General features: G+C 43.2%; 1 protein-coding gene across 1 annotated transcript; it reads right to left on the minus strand.

Moving 5' to 3' along the window:
- Positions 1-460: 460 nt before the first annotated feature.
- LOC308571889 (serine protease 27-like) lies at positions 461-13,800 on the minus strand. The gene is made up of 6 exons (XM_081167508.1): positions 13,638-13,800; positions 5,642-5,668; positions 4,707-4,872; positions 3,869-4,140; positions 2,772-2,941; positions 461-1,237 (listed from the first exon to the last, which is right to left on the minus strand). The coding sequence occupies exons 1-6, from the start codon at positions 13,720-13,722 to the stop codon at positions 908-910; spliced, it is 1,050 nt and encodes a 349-aa protein (XP_081023634.1). The 5' UTR covers positions 13,723-13,800; the 3' UTR covers positions 461-907.
- Positions 13,801-17,588: the final 3,788 nt, after the last annotated feature.

The following is a 17,588-nucleotide window of genomic DNA, read 5'->3' on the forward strand; positions in this document are numbered from 1 at the left end:
GGAACCAAATGCAACATAGCATAACATACTTGTGGAGGGGAGTGATTGGGGAGAAAATGAGACATTTATAAAGATTAATTCTGGGGCCTGACAGCGCCTGATTGTTTTAGGTCCCCACCCCCTGAAATCTCTGTGCACACTGAACTAGACAAACTACACACACCCATACAAATACATATCTCAATACTACTGGAGAAATAATTTAAATCACAACATGGCGTGAAAAAGAAGATTGCAAAAAAAAAAATGCAAGTTCCACTAATTAAATATGATTCTGTCAACCTCTGGCTTAAGACTTGTCAAATATGGCCAGTTGAAATATAGGTTCAAAATGGAGAAAAAACCTTTAGTATTTCCAGAATTTAAATCCAGTGTTCAGAGTCACATTTGAAAACTTTAAACCAGGATGAAATGCAGTGTGTGTGTGTGTGTGTGTGTGTGTGTGTGTGTGTAATACATACAGGAAGTTGACAAGTTAAGGAAATATTCACCACATTTTGTACTGGTAAGTAAGAAACTGCCAGCAAAAATCCTCATTGACCATGCACTAATATAAAAATAAAGCCCTAATTTCTACCCAAATTAATAATCATCCTTTGCATTTGAAGAACAATGTTTGTTTTAACTGGTTTGCTTGTCTTGCCTAGAAGTTCTTGAAATGTCTCTCACATCAGAGAAAGCAGTAATTCTAATAAAAAAAATATTCAACAATAAATAAAAATAATGATCTTCCCCCCACCCCCCTTTGAAAAAGAAGATAATGAAAGCCAGCTTGTTTGGTACAGCTAATGGCGATGCTTCACTGGGAATTAAGGCCAGACCTCAGAAAGGTCAGTGAAAAGCTTGATGGCATCCTTCTGTTTCATAATCTTGCTTGTTAGGAAATGCATTCCCCGCTGTCTTTTGGCTATATGAGAATCAGTAGACACAGCAAGAACATCAGAAGGTTGGCACTGAGAGAAGAGGCGTGGGAAGGTAAGTGGACTCCGGGATGCTTTTGCCCACTGGTGTCTGACCTCCAGTAATGTATGTCACGCCATTCGCGTAGTCCATGGCTATTTGGGTCTTTGACAAATTGGATGCCTGGGATATGGCTGTGGATCCACTTTTGGTAGTATGTGAGCCGACTATACACACCAGGGCGGTTCTCAATGGCACATCCTTCACCCCAGCTCACAATGCCAGCCAAGACCCATGACTGGCCAACTGGACATACCATGGGGCCCCCAGAATCACCCTGTGAAACAAAGAAACAGAAATGAATAATGGGGGCAATAAATGGCAGAGCTGCTATCACCAACAAGGTCCTCTATTAATATTAACAGCAGGTGTATTTTAGGAGATATAAAGTGGTGAGTTCAGTTTTGAACACTGAGGGCCCCCTAGATGTTCTTTTTAATGCACATTCATGATGATTTGCATCCATGATGCCATTGGAGCTGTCACACACAATCCTACTCTCAGTACTGTTTCTGTGTGCAGAAGATTTGGAACAGTCACCTACCATTTCCAGTGAGTGCACATCCCTTGACTTTCAGCTGAAATCCCCTAACTTTTTATACCACAAATGTTCTGGTTTATTTCCATTCTATTTTTTGCTGCCCCAGAGCACCACAGAATGAACTAAGACTGCATTTAGACAGCAATTTATTTTGTGTCCCCAGTGTTTTCTTACCTAATGATTGCTGCATTTTATGTGCTGTTTCACATGACATAAAAGGCACATGAAAAGCTAGCAGGAGTTCCGTACTTATTCCTATATTAATTGGTTCCAGAACAAAAATGCTTGCAACTGTGTAAACCCTGAAAAGTGCAGGAGTTTTGTGGTGTTTGTGTGGTTCACAGCATGTGATGAAACTTGAGGCAGTGTTCCAGCATACAGTTATTTACCCCACCCGACCTCACCCCCTGTTTTCATGAGGCAATCTTAGGGGAACAGAAGCACACATGCAAATAAAAAGTTGCAACATTTCCATTGACATCTGCTGTTGTGTCACACCATGCCCACTGTTGTGAATGAAATTTAGCATGCCATGACAGTTGTTATATTTTTTTGAGGGGGAGGGGGAGTGGTCAATCTGAATTATATCCGTGGGGTCTCTTCTAGGCCTCTGATCCTATGTCTGTGAGGTTAGAATCTGAAATAAAAAACCTGGTGAACTGCTCGAACCAGTTGCTTTGCCTTGGCTGGCTTCATCGGCATCTCAAAGAGTAAGATAAGAAGAGATGTCATAATGAGAAATAAAAATGTTTCTGGGGGTGGGGGGGTAAGCATTTCTACACCCCACCCCTGACCTGGTTTGATACCACTTTATCCTAGGAAGGAGAATAATAGGCCAGGGTCCATTTTGTCTGATGCTGGAAGCTGAAGGAGTAGAGAATTGAGTTGGGGAAATGAAAAATTAACAGAACCAAAACTGAAGCACCACCTCTATTCTTGCAGCTATTCTTGTAGCTAATAGCAGCTATGGAGGCCATTGAATTTTAATTGAAACCACAGTGGGAAGGGAGAGCTAATCACTCCTGCATTCTGTGATCCCTTCCCTCTGTAGTTTTTATTTGATTTTTTAAAAAACAACAACCAAGAAACATTAAATGCAATCATGCCTTCCTGTCATATCTAGTTTGGCCTTCAAACTACTTTCAACTCTCTTAAGACATAAACACAAATATCCATCTGTGCTAGCAGCAGAAGTTGCCAAGCAATAATAGAGGATCAGGAGGAGTATTCACACATTTTTAGAAGTGAACGAACAGATAAGCACTCTCACCTTGCATGCATCTTTCCTGCCCTCTGCAAAGCCAGCACAGATCATATCATCCTTGATCACCCGTGGGATCGGGCCATCAGCTATGTTGGTGCGGTAGAGGGCACTGCATGTCTTGGAGTCAATAATGGGCACCTGCAACTTCTGCAGGGTTTGTGGGGATGGAAGGTCGACTGCAATGACAATAACATACACCACTGAAGCAATCCTCCCCTTAAATGCACTTTTGGGGAGGGAGTGTGTCTCCTCACATACATACAGTGACATGCATTGAGCCTCTCCATCCCATCATTTCTCATATTTACCAATCTATTCACTTTATTTATTTATCACATTGATATCCTCTCTCCCTCCAAATAGCCTAGTGTTGTGTACATGTTTCTCCCCTTATTCATTTTATCCTCACTAACAACCTTATATAGTTGGTTAGACCACTGGCGGAGGAACGGGAGTGCGGAGGGAGCGGACCGCCCCCAGGACCACTATTCCGGTAGGATGCCATCACGGCGGCCCCCTGGACATGCGCCGTGCACCCCCGTGTGCCGGGCGCCATGCCCCCAGAACGCATGCCACGCCCCTGGGCGTGCCAGCCACGCCCCCGCCTACTGTCCGCGCCCAGTAGCGGAGCATGCAGCTTCGCTACTGGGTTAGACTGAGAGAGAGTGATTGTCCCACTGTCACCCAGTTGGTTTTGTGGCTGAGTGGGGATTTGAACTCGAATATCTCAGGCCCTAGTACAACACTTAAATCACTACACCAAACAGGGTCTCTTAGCCACTCCTCCTTTTCTTTCTCTCTCCTACTGTCACTGGCGGAGGAAGGGGGTGCGGGGGGTGCAGTCTGCTCTGGATGTCATCCCTGAGGGTGGTGACATCGCCGTGCCACCGCTCCCACTCTTGCTTTCCTTGGTATAGGGTATTCATATTCAAATTTAGATTTTAATTTAATATAAAGCAATTTTACTGGGTACCCTGCTTTCTATTGTGAAGTTATTACTCTATCTTTTTCCTCCACACAAGTTCCTGCCCCTTATCCTGCCCCTGTCTCCTCCTCCTCCTCCCCCCCCTCTCTCTCACACACACACACACAAACACACAAACCTGAATGACGCAGGTTGCCCCAGCCGGTGACCCAGCAAACTTTGCCCGGAGGAAACTTCACAGAAGCATCAGGCAGGCAAATGGGTAGGATAAATTCCGAATAGTGGACCTTCCTGGTCAACTGCACAAGAGCGATGTCCCCGCTGCTGGTCTGTCCTGCATAAGTTGGGTTTACGATGACCTTCTTCACTCCCAAGCAGCATGACTGGGGGCCAGGATTGGATAGCTGGTTGGCCCCTAGGAGGACCTGGTACTGGGAGAGATCCCTGAACCTGGAAACATGTCAGAAAGAGTGGGGCTAGGTGAATGAATGGTATTCGGGGCTGGATTTTGGAGCAAATTTTGTTGGAGAACTGCACTGCGAAATTTGGATCAGTGTACATTTTGAATGATTGCTCTGTGTCAGTTTGTATCTTGTTTCAGAAAGTGTGAGTTTGATAGTTGACCCTGTGGGTGGAGTGGGGGATGGGTGGGAGAAAAGCAAGCCAGAACAAGCTGTGGTAACTTCTTTGCCTGTCCTTTCCTTCTCAAAAGGCCAGAGTTAGTATTGCCATACATCCGGAATTTCCCAGATGTACCCGGAATACTGTAATCAGAAGCAGTGTCCTGTCAGAAATTGGCTAAATGTCCAGAAAAATCCGGACATATTGCAACCCAGATATATTGCAACCCGTGTCAGCAATGTTGGTTTCTGGTTTGCACCCCCCCCCCCAATGCTCAACAACCTTTGTGTGCAGATTTTCACTTTTTGAAATATGGCAACTCTACCAGATCTAGTATTCTGGGTTGGGGGATCCAAAGGCATCAGTAATTTTGCCATCCCACCCTGTATACTCACTGATAGAAACAGTGTGCTGCGGTTATCACCCACTCCTCGGAGATGAGGGACCCTCCACACACATGCCTTTTGTTCAGCTGTAAGCTGATCTGCCAGGGGAACTCCCCTGGCACTGTGTCCTGTCCCTTCACAATCCGGTTGAGGCTGACATGAGGCCGCCCACAGGCTGCAAGAAAGGACAAAGATTCATTCAAACTGCCATGAGGTTAGAGGAGACACTGAGATCATATGGATTCTAATTGATAATATAGTGGAGACAGGTTTGACTCAACCTTAACAGCACATTCACGTAATCGTATGGCCATCTTCATCATTATTCCTGGTGAGAAAAAAGCAAGCCAACAGCAGTGACTCTTATATAGGTGCAATGGGCAGAATCTCATAAAGGCGGGGGAATTCCGTCTCTCATAGGAGCCACTCCTAGGGGCCAAGTTCCCTTCAGTACCCCAATAAAGTATTTGAGGGGCTGGGGCCCCCAAAGTTGATTTCAACTGCCATTCAAATGATGTGCATGCACCACACCATGTGATTAATTGTGTAGGGCAGGGCTTATCTGCCTCCCATATTTATTCTAGTTGGCACCCCTGCAGTGTCTCTGCATCAAAAGGTATTCAGTGCTTCACTTGCCCCAAGGAAGAAACGAGAAAAAAATTACTCAGTGCTAGCAAAACAGCTCCTTAGAAGACTTCTCTGTGGATGAACAATCTATTGATGAACAATCTGGGCTCATGACATGCAAAAATATTTAAATTACTTATTCCAGTAATTTGGCTGAGCCAAATATTTTCAAATGAAAAAGCTGAATTTGGAGGGAAAACACAAACCCTGCATAAAAGCCTTCAACCCCTGGAATCTCAAACCGTTCAGAGATTGGGGTGACATGCATCAATACATTTGAAACAGAAGGAAGAGAAATGCAGAAAATGTACACTCACCACTGGTAGCCTGAACTTCTTGCAGACCTGCAACATGACAAGACAGCAGTGAGAGGGTGCCAAGAAATCCGATGAGATTCACTGGATCTAAGACTCATTGGCGTAGCTGCACTGTATCTCCAAACAGCAGCTCTACTTTATTCCAAGCCAATGCTCTTGAGACAGGAAGCATCCTTGAAAAAGGCAACATACATTCCCTCCAGGACGTCCCAACGCCAACACAATAATGTGTACAACTTTATGGACCATCAGTAGTCATCATCATTCCCTTTCCCAGTGAATGTGCCAAATAAAAGCTCTCTAGGTATGTTTTTGATCTCTCGATGTCCTGACATCAGTCCTGACAAATGAGCAGGTTGCATTAATGTATCAAATTTGCAGATGAATCAGAACTGGGAGGGAGTGCAAGCATTTTAGAGGATGGGATTAATTCTTTTTTAATGATCTTAGTAAAATGGTAGACATCAACAAAAACTGGTTCTACCAGAATCAAACCAAAACAAGGAGCTCATTCAGCTGAAATCCCGAATGAAAAGTTTCTCCTGTTGTATACATATTCCTGTCTCCTGGGTGGGACTGGAAAATCCCTTCTCTTTTCTTTCTCAGAAATTACAGCACACAGACACGTATTCTGTTTGGCCTTTAACTGGGAGGTGGGCAGCAATTATACAGGATTATGGGGCAGGTCAACAGGGTGGTTGTATGTGGATTGTTGGCTCTAGCTGGGCTTGAGGTGGGGCAGCTAAGCCGACTGCAAGTCTAGCCCATATCTTCATCCCAACAGCCCACATACATCCATGTCTCCAGTTGCAATCGGGAAACAATAGACTGGTATGCTTCATAATTCCTCACTGTCTGGGACATCTATGCTACCTTGTCCGTCTTGATCATACCAGCCTCTCCTTCTGTACTGTGGCATCACAATTTCCGTTCCAGTCAAGAACCTGTGCTCCCAAAGTAACCTCTCTCTCGAACACTAATTTAGCAAAGCCGTAATTTACTTTCCCCCACCTACCTGGCAACACCCTGAAACCCAATTATAACATCATCAAAATCAACTAAAGAAACTATTATGATGTCTCTTTCATCTCAATTAATGGCTCTTCCTTGCAGACACATGTCTGGTGCAGGATCGTTAAGATGGTATCTCTCTGCTTGTTAGTATTATTTTTTAAAAAAAACATAGTTTTATTAAAGGTTTCTTAGTTTACAAAAATACATGTGTTGTCTCTTTTTTCAAGTTGTGTTTTCTGCACATCAGTTTCATTTGTTGTGAGACATTAGTGTGACATACAGTGTTAGGTTAGGAAAGGGGGGGAACGGTAAGTGGGGTGGGGTCAGGTGGTTATTCTTCTATTCTTCTACTTAGTGTATGTGTGGGGTTTTGTGTCAGCATTACTTGTATGGGTTCTCTTACTATTCACTTGTTGTATTTCCTTGGTGGTGAGAGGGGTTGGGGTGGCTTAGGGTGTGGTTGGTTGTCTTTGGTTGGCTGTAGTGAGGTTTGGTTTTTGTGTGTGAGCAGGGTGTGTGTGTATTTTTGAATCAAGTTAGCCAGATTGATTTGTATGCTGTTGGCAGATTGTTGTTGTTTTGTTGGAGTGTGTATGTGATAAAGAAGAACTATACCGGGGTGAAGGCATCTTCTTCTGTTTGTCTCCATGTCAGTTTCAGTTTATTAGTTAGTTTTTCTGATAAAGCTGTTTTCCATACTATTTTATACCATTGATCCATGCTTACTCCTAACAGGTCTCTTCAGTGTCTGGCTTTAAAAAGGAGGAGAAGCAACAAAAACTGAGCCACAAATTTTCCCTCAGGTCTTGAGTTCCTCTGAAGTCAGAGGCAGAGAGAGTCTCACAACTGTATTCAGGTAGCTAAGCCAGCCCTAGGAGCTGCCTTATGCACTGGGTCTAGAACTTCTCTCAGAAAAATTGGGTGAGCATAACCATGCATTATTAAGCCAAGGAACAAACATGCCTTGGTTTTCATTCAGCAGATTTCAAGCAGCTGCAGAATAAATGAATGCAGCATACAACAGGTAGAAGAGAGACTTAAGCAACAGTGTAATAATGGATGAGGAAGCATTGGCATTGATCCTTGGCACCATAAGTCACTGGTAGATTAGAGTGCATGCTTTGCATGCAAAAGAGCCTTGTTCACATGGTGGATCTCCAAGCTGGGCCAGGAAAGACTTCATCTGAAAACTTAAGAGAGCTACTGCCAGGCAGTGTAGACCTAAAGCGGGGAACATTTAATGATTCAAACGTAGCCAACCCTTTCAGGTCAGCATTCCAGCAGCAGACTGGGTCAAAGGTGGAAGTGGGTGAGGAAATGGCCAAAAATGGACTTTTTTGAAATGAAATCAATTGAAATTATGGTGGGATAAGTTAAAATCTACTTTATATTTTGGAAAGTCGATTGCTCATTATAAGTCATAAGATATAGTAGGCAAAATTTGTATAGTGGTTCCTGAGATCAAGGAGCAGATTTTCATACATGTTTGGCTACAACTGGACACCATTTTGAATGAAAGAGTGGTCAGGACCTTTCAAAATGGCATTGATTTTAACCATTGATCTGAAAACTGCAGTGATTTTTGGGGGGTTTCTTAGAACTTCCAAGAATGGATGGTTTATAATGGTTTCATTTCTCCACCACCCTCACCAGACTTTAGATTGTGGGCCTGCACCAAGCAATGCTGGGTATGAGGCTGCCAGTAAAAAAAGAAGGGCAATGCTGCTACCATAGACAATACTGAGATGGAGCAATGGTTTCATCTGATATAATGGTATTTCCCATGCCCCTAACTTGCTATGAGAAAATTGGAAGAGGAGGAGGAGGAATGATAATGATAATAATAATAGTAATAGTAGTAGTAGTAGTAGTAGTAGTAGTAGTAGTAATAATAATAATAATAATAATAATAATAATAATAATATACCCTGCACATCTGTCTGGGTTTTCTCTGCCACTATTAACAAGTGTTAACAAGGGACGCAGGTGGCGCTGTGGTGTTAACAAGGGACGCAGGTGGCGCTATTAACAAGTGTTAACAAGGGACGCAGGTGGCGCTGTGGGTAAAAGCCTCAGCGCCTAGGGCTTGCCGATCGAAAGGTCGGCGGTTCGAATCCCTGCGGCGGGGTGCGCTCCCGTCGTTCGGTCCCAGCGCCTGCCAACCTAGCAGTTCAAAAGCACCCCCGGGTGCAAGTAGATAAATAGGGACCACTTACAAGCGGGAAGGTAAACGGCGTTTCCGTGTGCGGCTCTGGTTCGCCAGAGCAGTGATGTCACGCTGGCCACGTGACCCGGAAGTGTCTTCGGACAGCGCTGGCCCCCAGCCTCTTGAGTGAGATGGGCGCACAACCCTAGAGTCTGGCAAGACTGGCCCGTACGGGCAGGGGTACCTTTACCTTATTAACAAGTGTATCCTTATTTTGATCTGGAGGGTATGCTGCAGTTATTCAGAGGCACATCAGACATGTTCAGAGATGTTTTCCAATTGCCTCACATGCTACAAGATTCAGCCATTGACTTGAAAACCTCCAGGGGAAATGGCAACGGATTTGCAGTGATGTAAAGGAAAAGGGTTAACCCCAGCAATACCAAGCAGCAGAATGAGCCACAGAATGAGATGGCTGGGCCTGCTCAAGCAGCAGATGAGATGGGAATCAAGTGGTCAAGTGCTGAGGTGGTAGAATGGACTGTAGCACTTCAGACTACAGGTGGGTGGGAATCACATTTTTGACTATTTCCCTGTGTTAAAAATGAAGCCAAGCTCAGCAGGAAGAGGGATAGAGTAGAATCTTTGCCCTCAGTGCACGAATTTTCAACTTGCAGGGGATTGTGACATGGAGCAGTGTTTTATAAAATGGAGCCCTCACCTGCAATGTGAAGAAGTGTCATCTATTCTACCACCTCATTCTGCTGCATGTGTAGGCCAGACCAAAGATCTAGACCCAACTAGGCCCAGTTTCACAACATTGGTTCACCTGTCCCAGAAGCTGGGAACAGGTTTCAGAACCTGTGTTATGTAGTGGTTAGAATGTAAGGTAGATCCAAGTTCATATCTTTGCTTAGGCATGAAGCTCACAGTGTAACCTTGGGCTCTGCAAATCTGTGAACTTAATCTACTTTGCAAGGTTGATGGGAGAACAAAAAAAAGAAAAAAGTTGAGCTGAAGAAGAACTATGGAAAAAGAGTGGGAACTGGATAAAAATTAAGTTTCTCTACAGTTGAAAGGATAGGAGAATGTCTAAGTGCTTTACTTATAATAACAACCAGCTGCAGTTAAGCTATAAGGCAGCACAAAGCAGGTAAGGCAACTATAAGATCGCTGATTAGAATCTCTACAAAACCACAACCACACAGGAATAATCAACAGAGATCAAAGGGTGAGGAAGGAGAAAAAAAGAGAACTTGGAGGCAGTCAGCAAAAAAGCCAAGCAAAGCCATAATAAGACATAAAGGGAGGCAGAATGATTTAATGTCTGCAAGGGGAAGAAGGAATGTTTCTGAAAATATGTCCTGGAGGAGTGTTAAGAAACCGATTAGAGGGAACACTGGCTGACCTGATGCCAATGAAGGACACAAGAACTTGTAAAATTAATAGACCATCAAGCAAATGTTAGAACAATCCAGGGAGGTAGGGAGGTTTACTGGGAGATATATATATTCTCCTGATGGAGACACAAGGGAAAGTTATTTGCAGCTGAAAATAGATGTTGGTAGGATTTGTGAGTCCACTCATGAGAGGTTTGTGGAGAACTGGAGTAAAAGCAAACTAATAAATGCTTGGCATAACTCTTCCCTCAGGCAGAAAGACAAATTCTCTTTGCTGTGATTTCAAAATTGGAGCCATCTGGTTGAGATTTCTAAGGGTGAGGTAATGTGGATTTCAAGACACAGCTGGTTGAAATTTGTATACAATGTTCACGGGGAACATTCAGAACTGGTCTGGTGTTTAGAAGCAACCCCCACACTGGATCATATACTACAGTTGGGGTAAAGGCTATTACAGACAATCAAGACATACCTTCAAAGGAAATCTTGTGGGAGTATAGGAGATTAGAAGAGGAACTATGTGTCTGCCTGAGCTATGGTGAACCTGGTGAATGTGATGAGGCTTTGTCTGCAGCTAATGATTGCTATCATGAGCAGTACTTTGCTTCAGTACCATTGTCTCTGTCTGCTATGTCCGTCCTCTGAACTAAGCTCTCAGATTGACAGTTCACACCAGAGAGAGGGAAGTGGCATCTCCAAAACCATGCCCATCAACCCCTACCCTCCACAAAGAAACCAGAATGATACCTTTAGACATGCCCAACTAATGAAAATATTCAGGATCCATTCTGGATAGTTCACAAAAGTCAGATTTTTGGGGGGTGGTTGAAGCGTTTCCTTGAGTACATTATTTTGGAAAACTAGTTGAATAATGATGGGTACAATAGGTCAGTGCCCAACCGGCTGTGCGCAGGATTCCTCCTACATTGCAGGAGGTTGGACTAGATGGCCATCAGGTCCCTCCCAACTCTACAATTCTATTATCCTATGTCGTTTGGCAGCATGCCAAAAAATTGAAGAAGAAGAAGAAGAAGAAGAAGAAGAAGAAGAAACAGCAGCTATACCACTATAAAGAGTAAATGCAGAAAGAACCAGAGTATAGGCAGGGATTGAATTTAGTACTTTTTGCTTGAAAAACCTGTGCTTTACCACTGAGCTATAGTCCCCATGTGCTGGCGACACTATTTGGATAGCATTGACTTCAAAGGGATGTTTTAATATAGTAAACCTAGTGCATGCAAGACCTGCTGGAAGAATTCCACTTCTGTTTCCCAGTCCTGAGCAGAGGAACTTCATGGAAATTCTGCGGTAAATCTGGGCTGGCAGCTAAACCTCTGGCACATGCACTCAACATCATCAGAGATTAGCTTTACATAAGTGTCCCAGATGCTTTGGTGAAGGCTGCTAACTCATTACAGAAACCTTGGGTGATTAATTGTGCGGTCTATAGTCAATGAATTAATTCATTGATTAAGCCTACATAAATTTTCACAATTGCTCTATTAAAAAAAAAGTTTTATGCTTAAGGCATCTTTGTATTTGCATATGTTTGTGTGTGTTTGATTAAAAAAATAGGTGCAGCAATACAGCTGGCTGGAGCATGGGAATAAATAATTTCAGACAGGTTTGTAGGAGTTAGATGGTAGATCCTATAACAGGGGCATTGCTGTAAACACAGATTTGCACATGCTCATTTATAGGAGAAAGATCTAGGGGTTGAAGTAGACCACAAGCTTAACATGAGTTAACAGTATGACGCAGAAGCTAAAATAGCTAATGCTAGTCTAGGCTGCATCAAGCGAAGTATAGGATCCCAATCAAGGGAAGTAATAGTACTGCTCTGTTCTGCCTTGGTCAGACTACACCTGGAGTACTGTGTCTAGGAATTAACAAGTTGCCAGCATTCTATGTTTCTAAGGTCCCTAAAAGCATTCAGCCGGAGGAGCAGTTTACATACATCTCTGCAATGCCATTGAGTTCTTTTTGTTTCCATAGTGTTCATCCTAGATGGACTCTAGAGGAAGTTGTTGCGGCACCAGACCAATAGCTTCCTTCCAAAACCATGGTCCATGTGAACTTAACTGTTGCACACTTTCCAAATGAGCACGAAAGCACTCCAAACTATAATGGGATTCTTGGTGGCTTTGCTCTGCCTCAACTGACAGAGGCAGTAATGCTTTTGAATGCCAGTTGCTAGAAAACCACAGGAGATGCTGTTGTACTCAAGTCCTGCTTGCAAGCTTGCAGTTAGCCACTGTGAGAACAGCAAGCTGGATTAGATGGGCCTGAAATGTGGTCCAGTAGATAAGAAACAGGAGCTTCAACATGCTCCTTACAGATGCTACACATTGCAAATGAGCAAAGACATGTGAGAACTCTACACATCCCAAGACAATATTTAGACCCGCCCTTATATTGAATCAGAAAGTGGGTCCATCTACCCCCAAAAACTTACTCTAGAATTACTTTCCATCATCTTAAGTGAAAGTCTGTCTCATCCTCTGCTACCTGAACCTTTTAACTGGAGATGCTAGGGAATGAACTGGGGGGCGGGGGGTGCTTCTGCAGACAAAGCTTGGGCTCTGCCTCTCAACTGCTTTCTCTACTCCTTTGAAGAAAGCCTCGGACTTCCCCACACCACTTCTTCAGTGCAGGTATCACTGAGGTAAGGTGGAACAATTTTCCTCAGGTGGCAGATCTGCCCCATCTCCTCCATGCCTCTGCCATTGCGTCACTGACAGCCCCACTAGGACTCTGCCCTCATTGCACTTGCTGCTGCTGGAGCAGCTTCACAATTGTGCTGGCTGCAATAAGGAATGAATGCCTAAAGGGGGAAGTAGTCCAGATATAGGCTAATATATATGAAAAAGGAAAGCTTCAGTTGAGTCACTCCATTGATCCATGTAGCCCAGCATTGTCTTTTCTGATTGGCAGCAGCTCTTGGAGGTCTTTGCAGTCACAGTTTAGTGGCAGACCATGACTCAATGACAGAGTTTAACAAGATGTGCCATGGATTGAAACTGGGTACCTTTAATATGGCAAACATACCACTAAGCTATGGGCACCTCTTCCTTCCTCTGTATGCATATCTAAAAGGCTGCTAATACAAGGCAGTAAATGAATTTGTTATAAGGTTATTAGATAATAACAGGACAAAACAATGCTAACAACCTAGAATTCAAAGTTTGGAAAGTGGACTATTGCTGAGACTCAGACATCCTTCTTGGACTTCATTCTTCTAGATCTGTGTCCATAGCCACTAGCCCTTTCCCATTGCACTACCAAAGCAATACCACTTCTGTCCTAGAGCTAGGAGCAAAACCAAAGAGTCTTCTCATCCTTCTAAGATTCTAAAACTCACTGTTGTATTTCGTTGTTGTTTAGTCCAATTGGTTTAGCTGTTGGAGACAGGTAAAAATATGGTGGTTTTTCTTACCCATCAGTGCTAACAGAAGCATGAGTAGACGAGCTTCCCTGGTCGCCACAAGGCCTTGTCTTTTGATCACTTGCCACTCCAACATGGTGGGTTTTGCTAGTGCCAAAAACCAAAGAGCCAATTAGGAAGAATCTGTAGCTTTCCAGAAAGTGGACACATAAGTGATAGGAAGCCACTGAAAGATATCCAGTCATCAGCAACGAGAGTCACCTCACTTATATAGCTGTCAGTGGCAAGTAGGTTGTGTCCTGGTCGAGAATGTTGACCAACAAGTTCAGCAGATCTTGGCACACATCTTTGCCTTCATTTCTAGCATCCATCCTGCTGGGGCCAATTGCTGAGGTTGCCAGGAAGAAGTAAATGCAACTGAGAGACCACACCTGAACCTACCATGCCCAGCCGTCTTTTCTCCATGCTCATCCACCCTCAGCTCCATACCAGCCTCCATTATTTGTCTAGCACTTGGGGAGTGGTGACACCTCAGGTAACCTATACTGAAATCTGAGCTCCAGGAAACAACAACTTGTGAACAGTAGCACTGAAGTGCAATATTTCAATAAACGTGGCAGCACTGTGATGCTCCTGATAAGGTTGCAGAAGGATAATATTGATGATAGCATTGGTGTGGATGGTGCTTTACAAAATATAAGAGAACATGTCCCTGCCTCTGAAGAGCTTATAAGGGAGGAATAGAGGAAGAGGATGGAAATGGAGATAGGGGTAAATAATTTGGAAAAGTATGCAGTTATTTCAATTGCACATACTTAGACATATTTAGATTATATTCTTCCCACCATTTATGGAAAGTTTGAGGTCATGGGAACTGAGAAGTTATGCTAAAAGTTTTACATACATGGTGGGAGATCTTTGAGGAGAGATACGAAGGAAGTGGAGGAGTTTGCATCATATAGGTTTTCTGGAAAATAGCTCAAAGCCTAAGGAGCAGCAAGTGAGAAAGGGTGGGGTTGTAGAATGAAGTGGGATGTCTGATGATAATGGAGCTAAAGGCCATGGGCAAGTGTATATCAGATGTCTCAATCAAGTCTGCAGTTCAGTACCCATTACCTTGGAAGTGGGCATGTCCAGGATTGCACTATTAAGTTACTTAAAGAGTTCTACTTCAGGAAGATCTCTAAGGTGATATTACTCTTAAAAGAGGTCCAGTAAGCAACCCTGGCACTGGACATTGTTTTCATGATAGAGATCCTTTGGATAGTGGAGAAATAAAGCATGCTCTACCATATCCTCCATTCATTTTACTGTTTACTACTGACTTCCAGGATGGAGTGTGTAGGAACACTAGTAAAGATACACTGAAAGAGTCAGGCAACAAATCCACACACCAGTATAACATGAGGTCATTGGAATATTTCATGCACTGTGTCCACCACAAGGGAATGTTTTTAGTGAATAGCACAAAATGCTTGTGCATTAGGTAGAACCATGAGGTCCAGACCTTCCATTTGATGTTTCATTTGAGGTTTCCTTTTCTACCACCAATAATTATCTTTGCATCATCTTAGATTATCTTTGCTCTTTTTTTAAAAAAAAAAGTGATAACATCACTTTTTGAGAGTGACACTGCTTTAAGGACATAGTAGGGATAAAAAGAGAGAGGGATGTTTGTTTCTCAAAATGCAAATAACCTAGACACTGAACTCACTAAGAGATAAACATAAGATCAGGCCTACTGGATCAGATCCAACATCCTGCTCTCATAGTGGCCAAGACTCTCCCCTCCTGCAGTTTTCAGGTATTCAGAAAGATAACTGAGATATCCTCAAATGTTCCTTCCAACAAGGACAACAACAATTTAATTGCTGTAAATGACATCAAGGAGTGGCTGTACACTTCAAAAGCTTATTAAATACCTTTTGAAATATGATAGCTTCTTCTACCAGAACAAAAGACATATTGCTAAAATGGGGTGTGGGGAATCTGATTTGAGTAACTAATTTGGCATTTTATTAATGTGCCTTGGTAAATTGCATGTTCCAGGCTGCCTAATAGGTCTAAGACTCCAAGGCACTGAATAGGCATGAAAAGTGCATTGTCACTCCAGAGGTTATACATTAGTATATTACTTAAAACTGATGTTTCTGGTCTTTCGTGTAGAGATTATTTTTCCCCATCCAAGGGGATATTCTGAATTGTGTCTGCTTCGTCCCATTAAATTCTTCCCATTTACCTCCTGGAGTTTGGTAAAGCTCCAGAATTCAATATCCAACTCAAAAAAAAAAAGTTTTCCTGTTCCTGGTTTGGCCCCACTTAGCATCACTGCTCCTGCTTTCCAATAATGAGGCACTCACTCCCTATTTAATTAGAGACTCCTCAGGTGGAAGCTTGTTGGACTTTCCAGGAACCCCTTTCTTAAGCATTGGCATAGATGTTATTGGTCACCTGACCAAATGCACAACATGTTCTGTGCTTTACTCCCTCAGCCCTAATACATCTGAGATATTTCCTAGCTTAAATAGTGGTTGAGTAATGGAAGAAATGAAATATGCATGAAATATCCTACTACAAGTGGGTTTTGGCTCTCTAGCAGATTACCTAAAATGCATATTTATGGGGAGGGAGGTGGAGCTATTATTGAGCCATAGTCACAAAGTTTTGGCTCCCTCCAGAATATTCCACCTCTTTTTATTCCCTTAATGTTCAGATTTCATTTTTAAATATTCTTGGGTCCTGGGTGTTCTGCACTGATCCCTTGATGTAACTTTAGATATCCTGCACACATGCATACACAGACACATGCCATAGAATTTCTGACTTATAGATGTGGACCACACTCTGCTCTACAGCAAATATTGAATTTGGGGTTGGGGCTGGAATCCCAAATGCAAATTCTCAAAAATCCAATTTTTAATGGCTTTGTCCTACCTACATTGTATCCTGTCTTTGAGTGGGAGAGGTGAAGAAAATGTGTCTTGCTTTCCTTTAAAAAAGAAAAAAAGCAACTAGTTAAAAAAGTCTTTGTATTTTGTATGAGAAGGTGTTGGCCGTGACCAAACAAAAACATTTTATAATCCATTACTGTTTCGGACCACCCATGAAGAGGTGTTGAACTATGCAGCAAGATATATTCCTCATTCCATTACCTTCCTGTGTGCTCCACCTTTTCCTGTTTGCAATCTGTTTCCTGGTATTTTCTATTTTGTCCCTATTTTGTTTACAAGGAAAGACAGTAGCTCAGTAGCAGAACATTGCATGCAGAAGGTCTCAGTTAGTGTAGACCAGGGTTTCCCCAACTTGGGTCTCCAGCTGTTTTTGGACTACAATTTCTGGGTCATCTCTGACCACTGGTCCTATTTGCTATGGATGATGGGAGCTGTAGTCCCAAAACAGCTGGATACCCAAGTTGGGGAAACCCTGGTGTCAGTGCTATTTTCTGGGGGGATGCAGGGGGATGCATACCCCTAAACATTTTGTGAATCTAAGTTTGGCCTCATTGAGGGGCAGTATTTCAATATGAGTAGGAAAATGAGAGTACCCCTAAACATTTTTTTTTTGGGGGGGGGGGCGAAAGCACTGCCTGCTGTAGACAATACTGAGCTAGATGGACCAATGGGGCTGATTCAGTATAAGGTAGCTTCATAAGTGCTTTATTTAAAAAATGTCTTTGAATACTTTTTATTATTTTGCTGGGTTGAGTTGCAAGAGTCCCCTGCTCAGGGTCTTAAGAACATAGGAATCTGCTGCAATTCCCAGCCCTACTTTAAGATGTCAGGAACTGAACCTGGAATCTTTTTCACACAAAACCACGTGCTGTACCATCAGGTATGCCGACTTGGGAAAGCCATTGGGGGAGCCTGATGTCGCACACAACTTTCAGGAGTTGTGTAGCAGCTCATCTTCCATGACCTGCAGCTCCCCTGCCTCCTTCCGCCACCACAAGCTGTGGGCTGCTTTCCCTCTGTAGCAGGAGGAGGAGCCACTGTGTTCCTGGCT

Source organism: Podarcis bocagei (genome assembly GCF_964188305.1).
Source record: "Podarcis bocagei genome assembly, chromosome: 13".
Lineage (NCBI taxonomy): Eukaryota > Metazoa > Chordata > Lepidosauria > Squamata > Lacertidae > Podarcis > Podarcis bocagei.

Bases quoted from the DNA above. Each gene is read 5' to 3' on its own strand.
- LOC308571889 (XM_081167508.1), bottom strand. From the start codon at position 13,722: ATGTTGGAGTGGCAAGTGATCAAAAGACAAGGCCTTGTGGCGACCAGG. The intron at 4,873-5,641 runs GTGAGTGTACAT...CCTTTCTTGCAG, and splicing joins AGAAGTTCAGGCTACCAGTG to CCTGTGGGCGGCCTCATGTC. The intron at 2,942-3,868 runs GTTTGTGTGTTT...TTGTCATTGCAG, and splicing joins GGGCAACCTGCGTCATTCAG to TCGACCTTCCATCCCCACAA.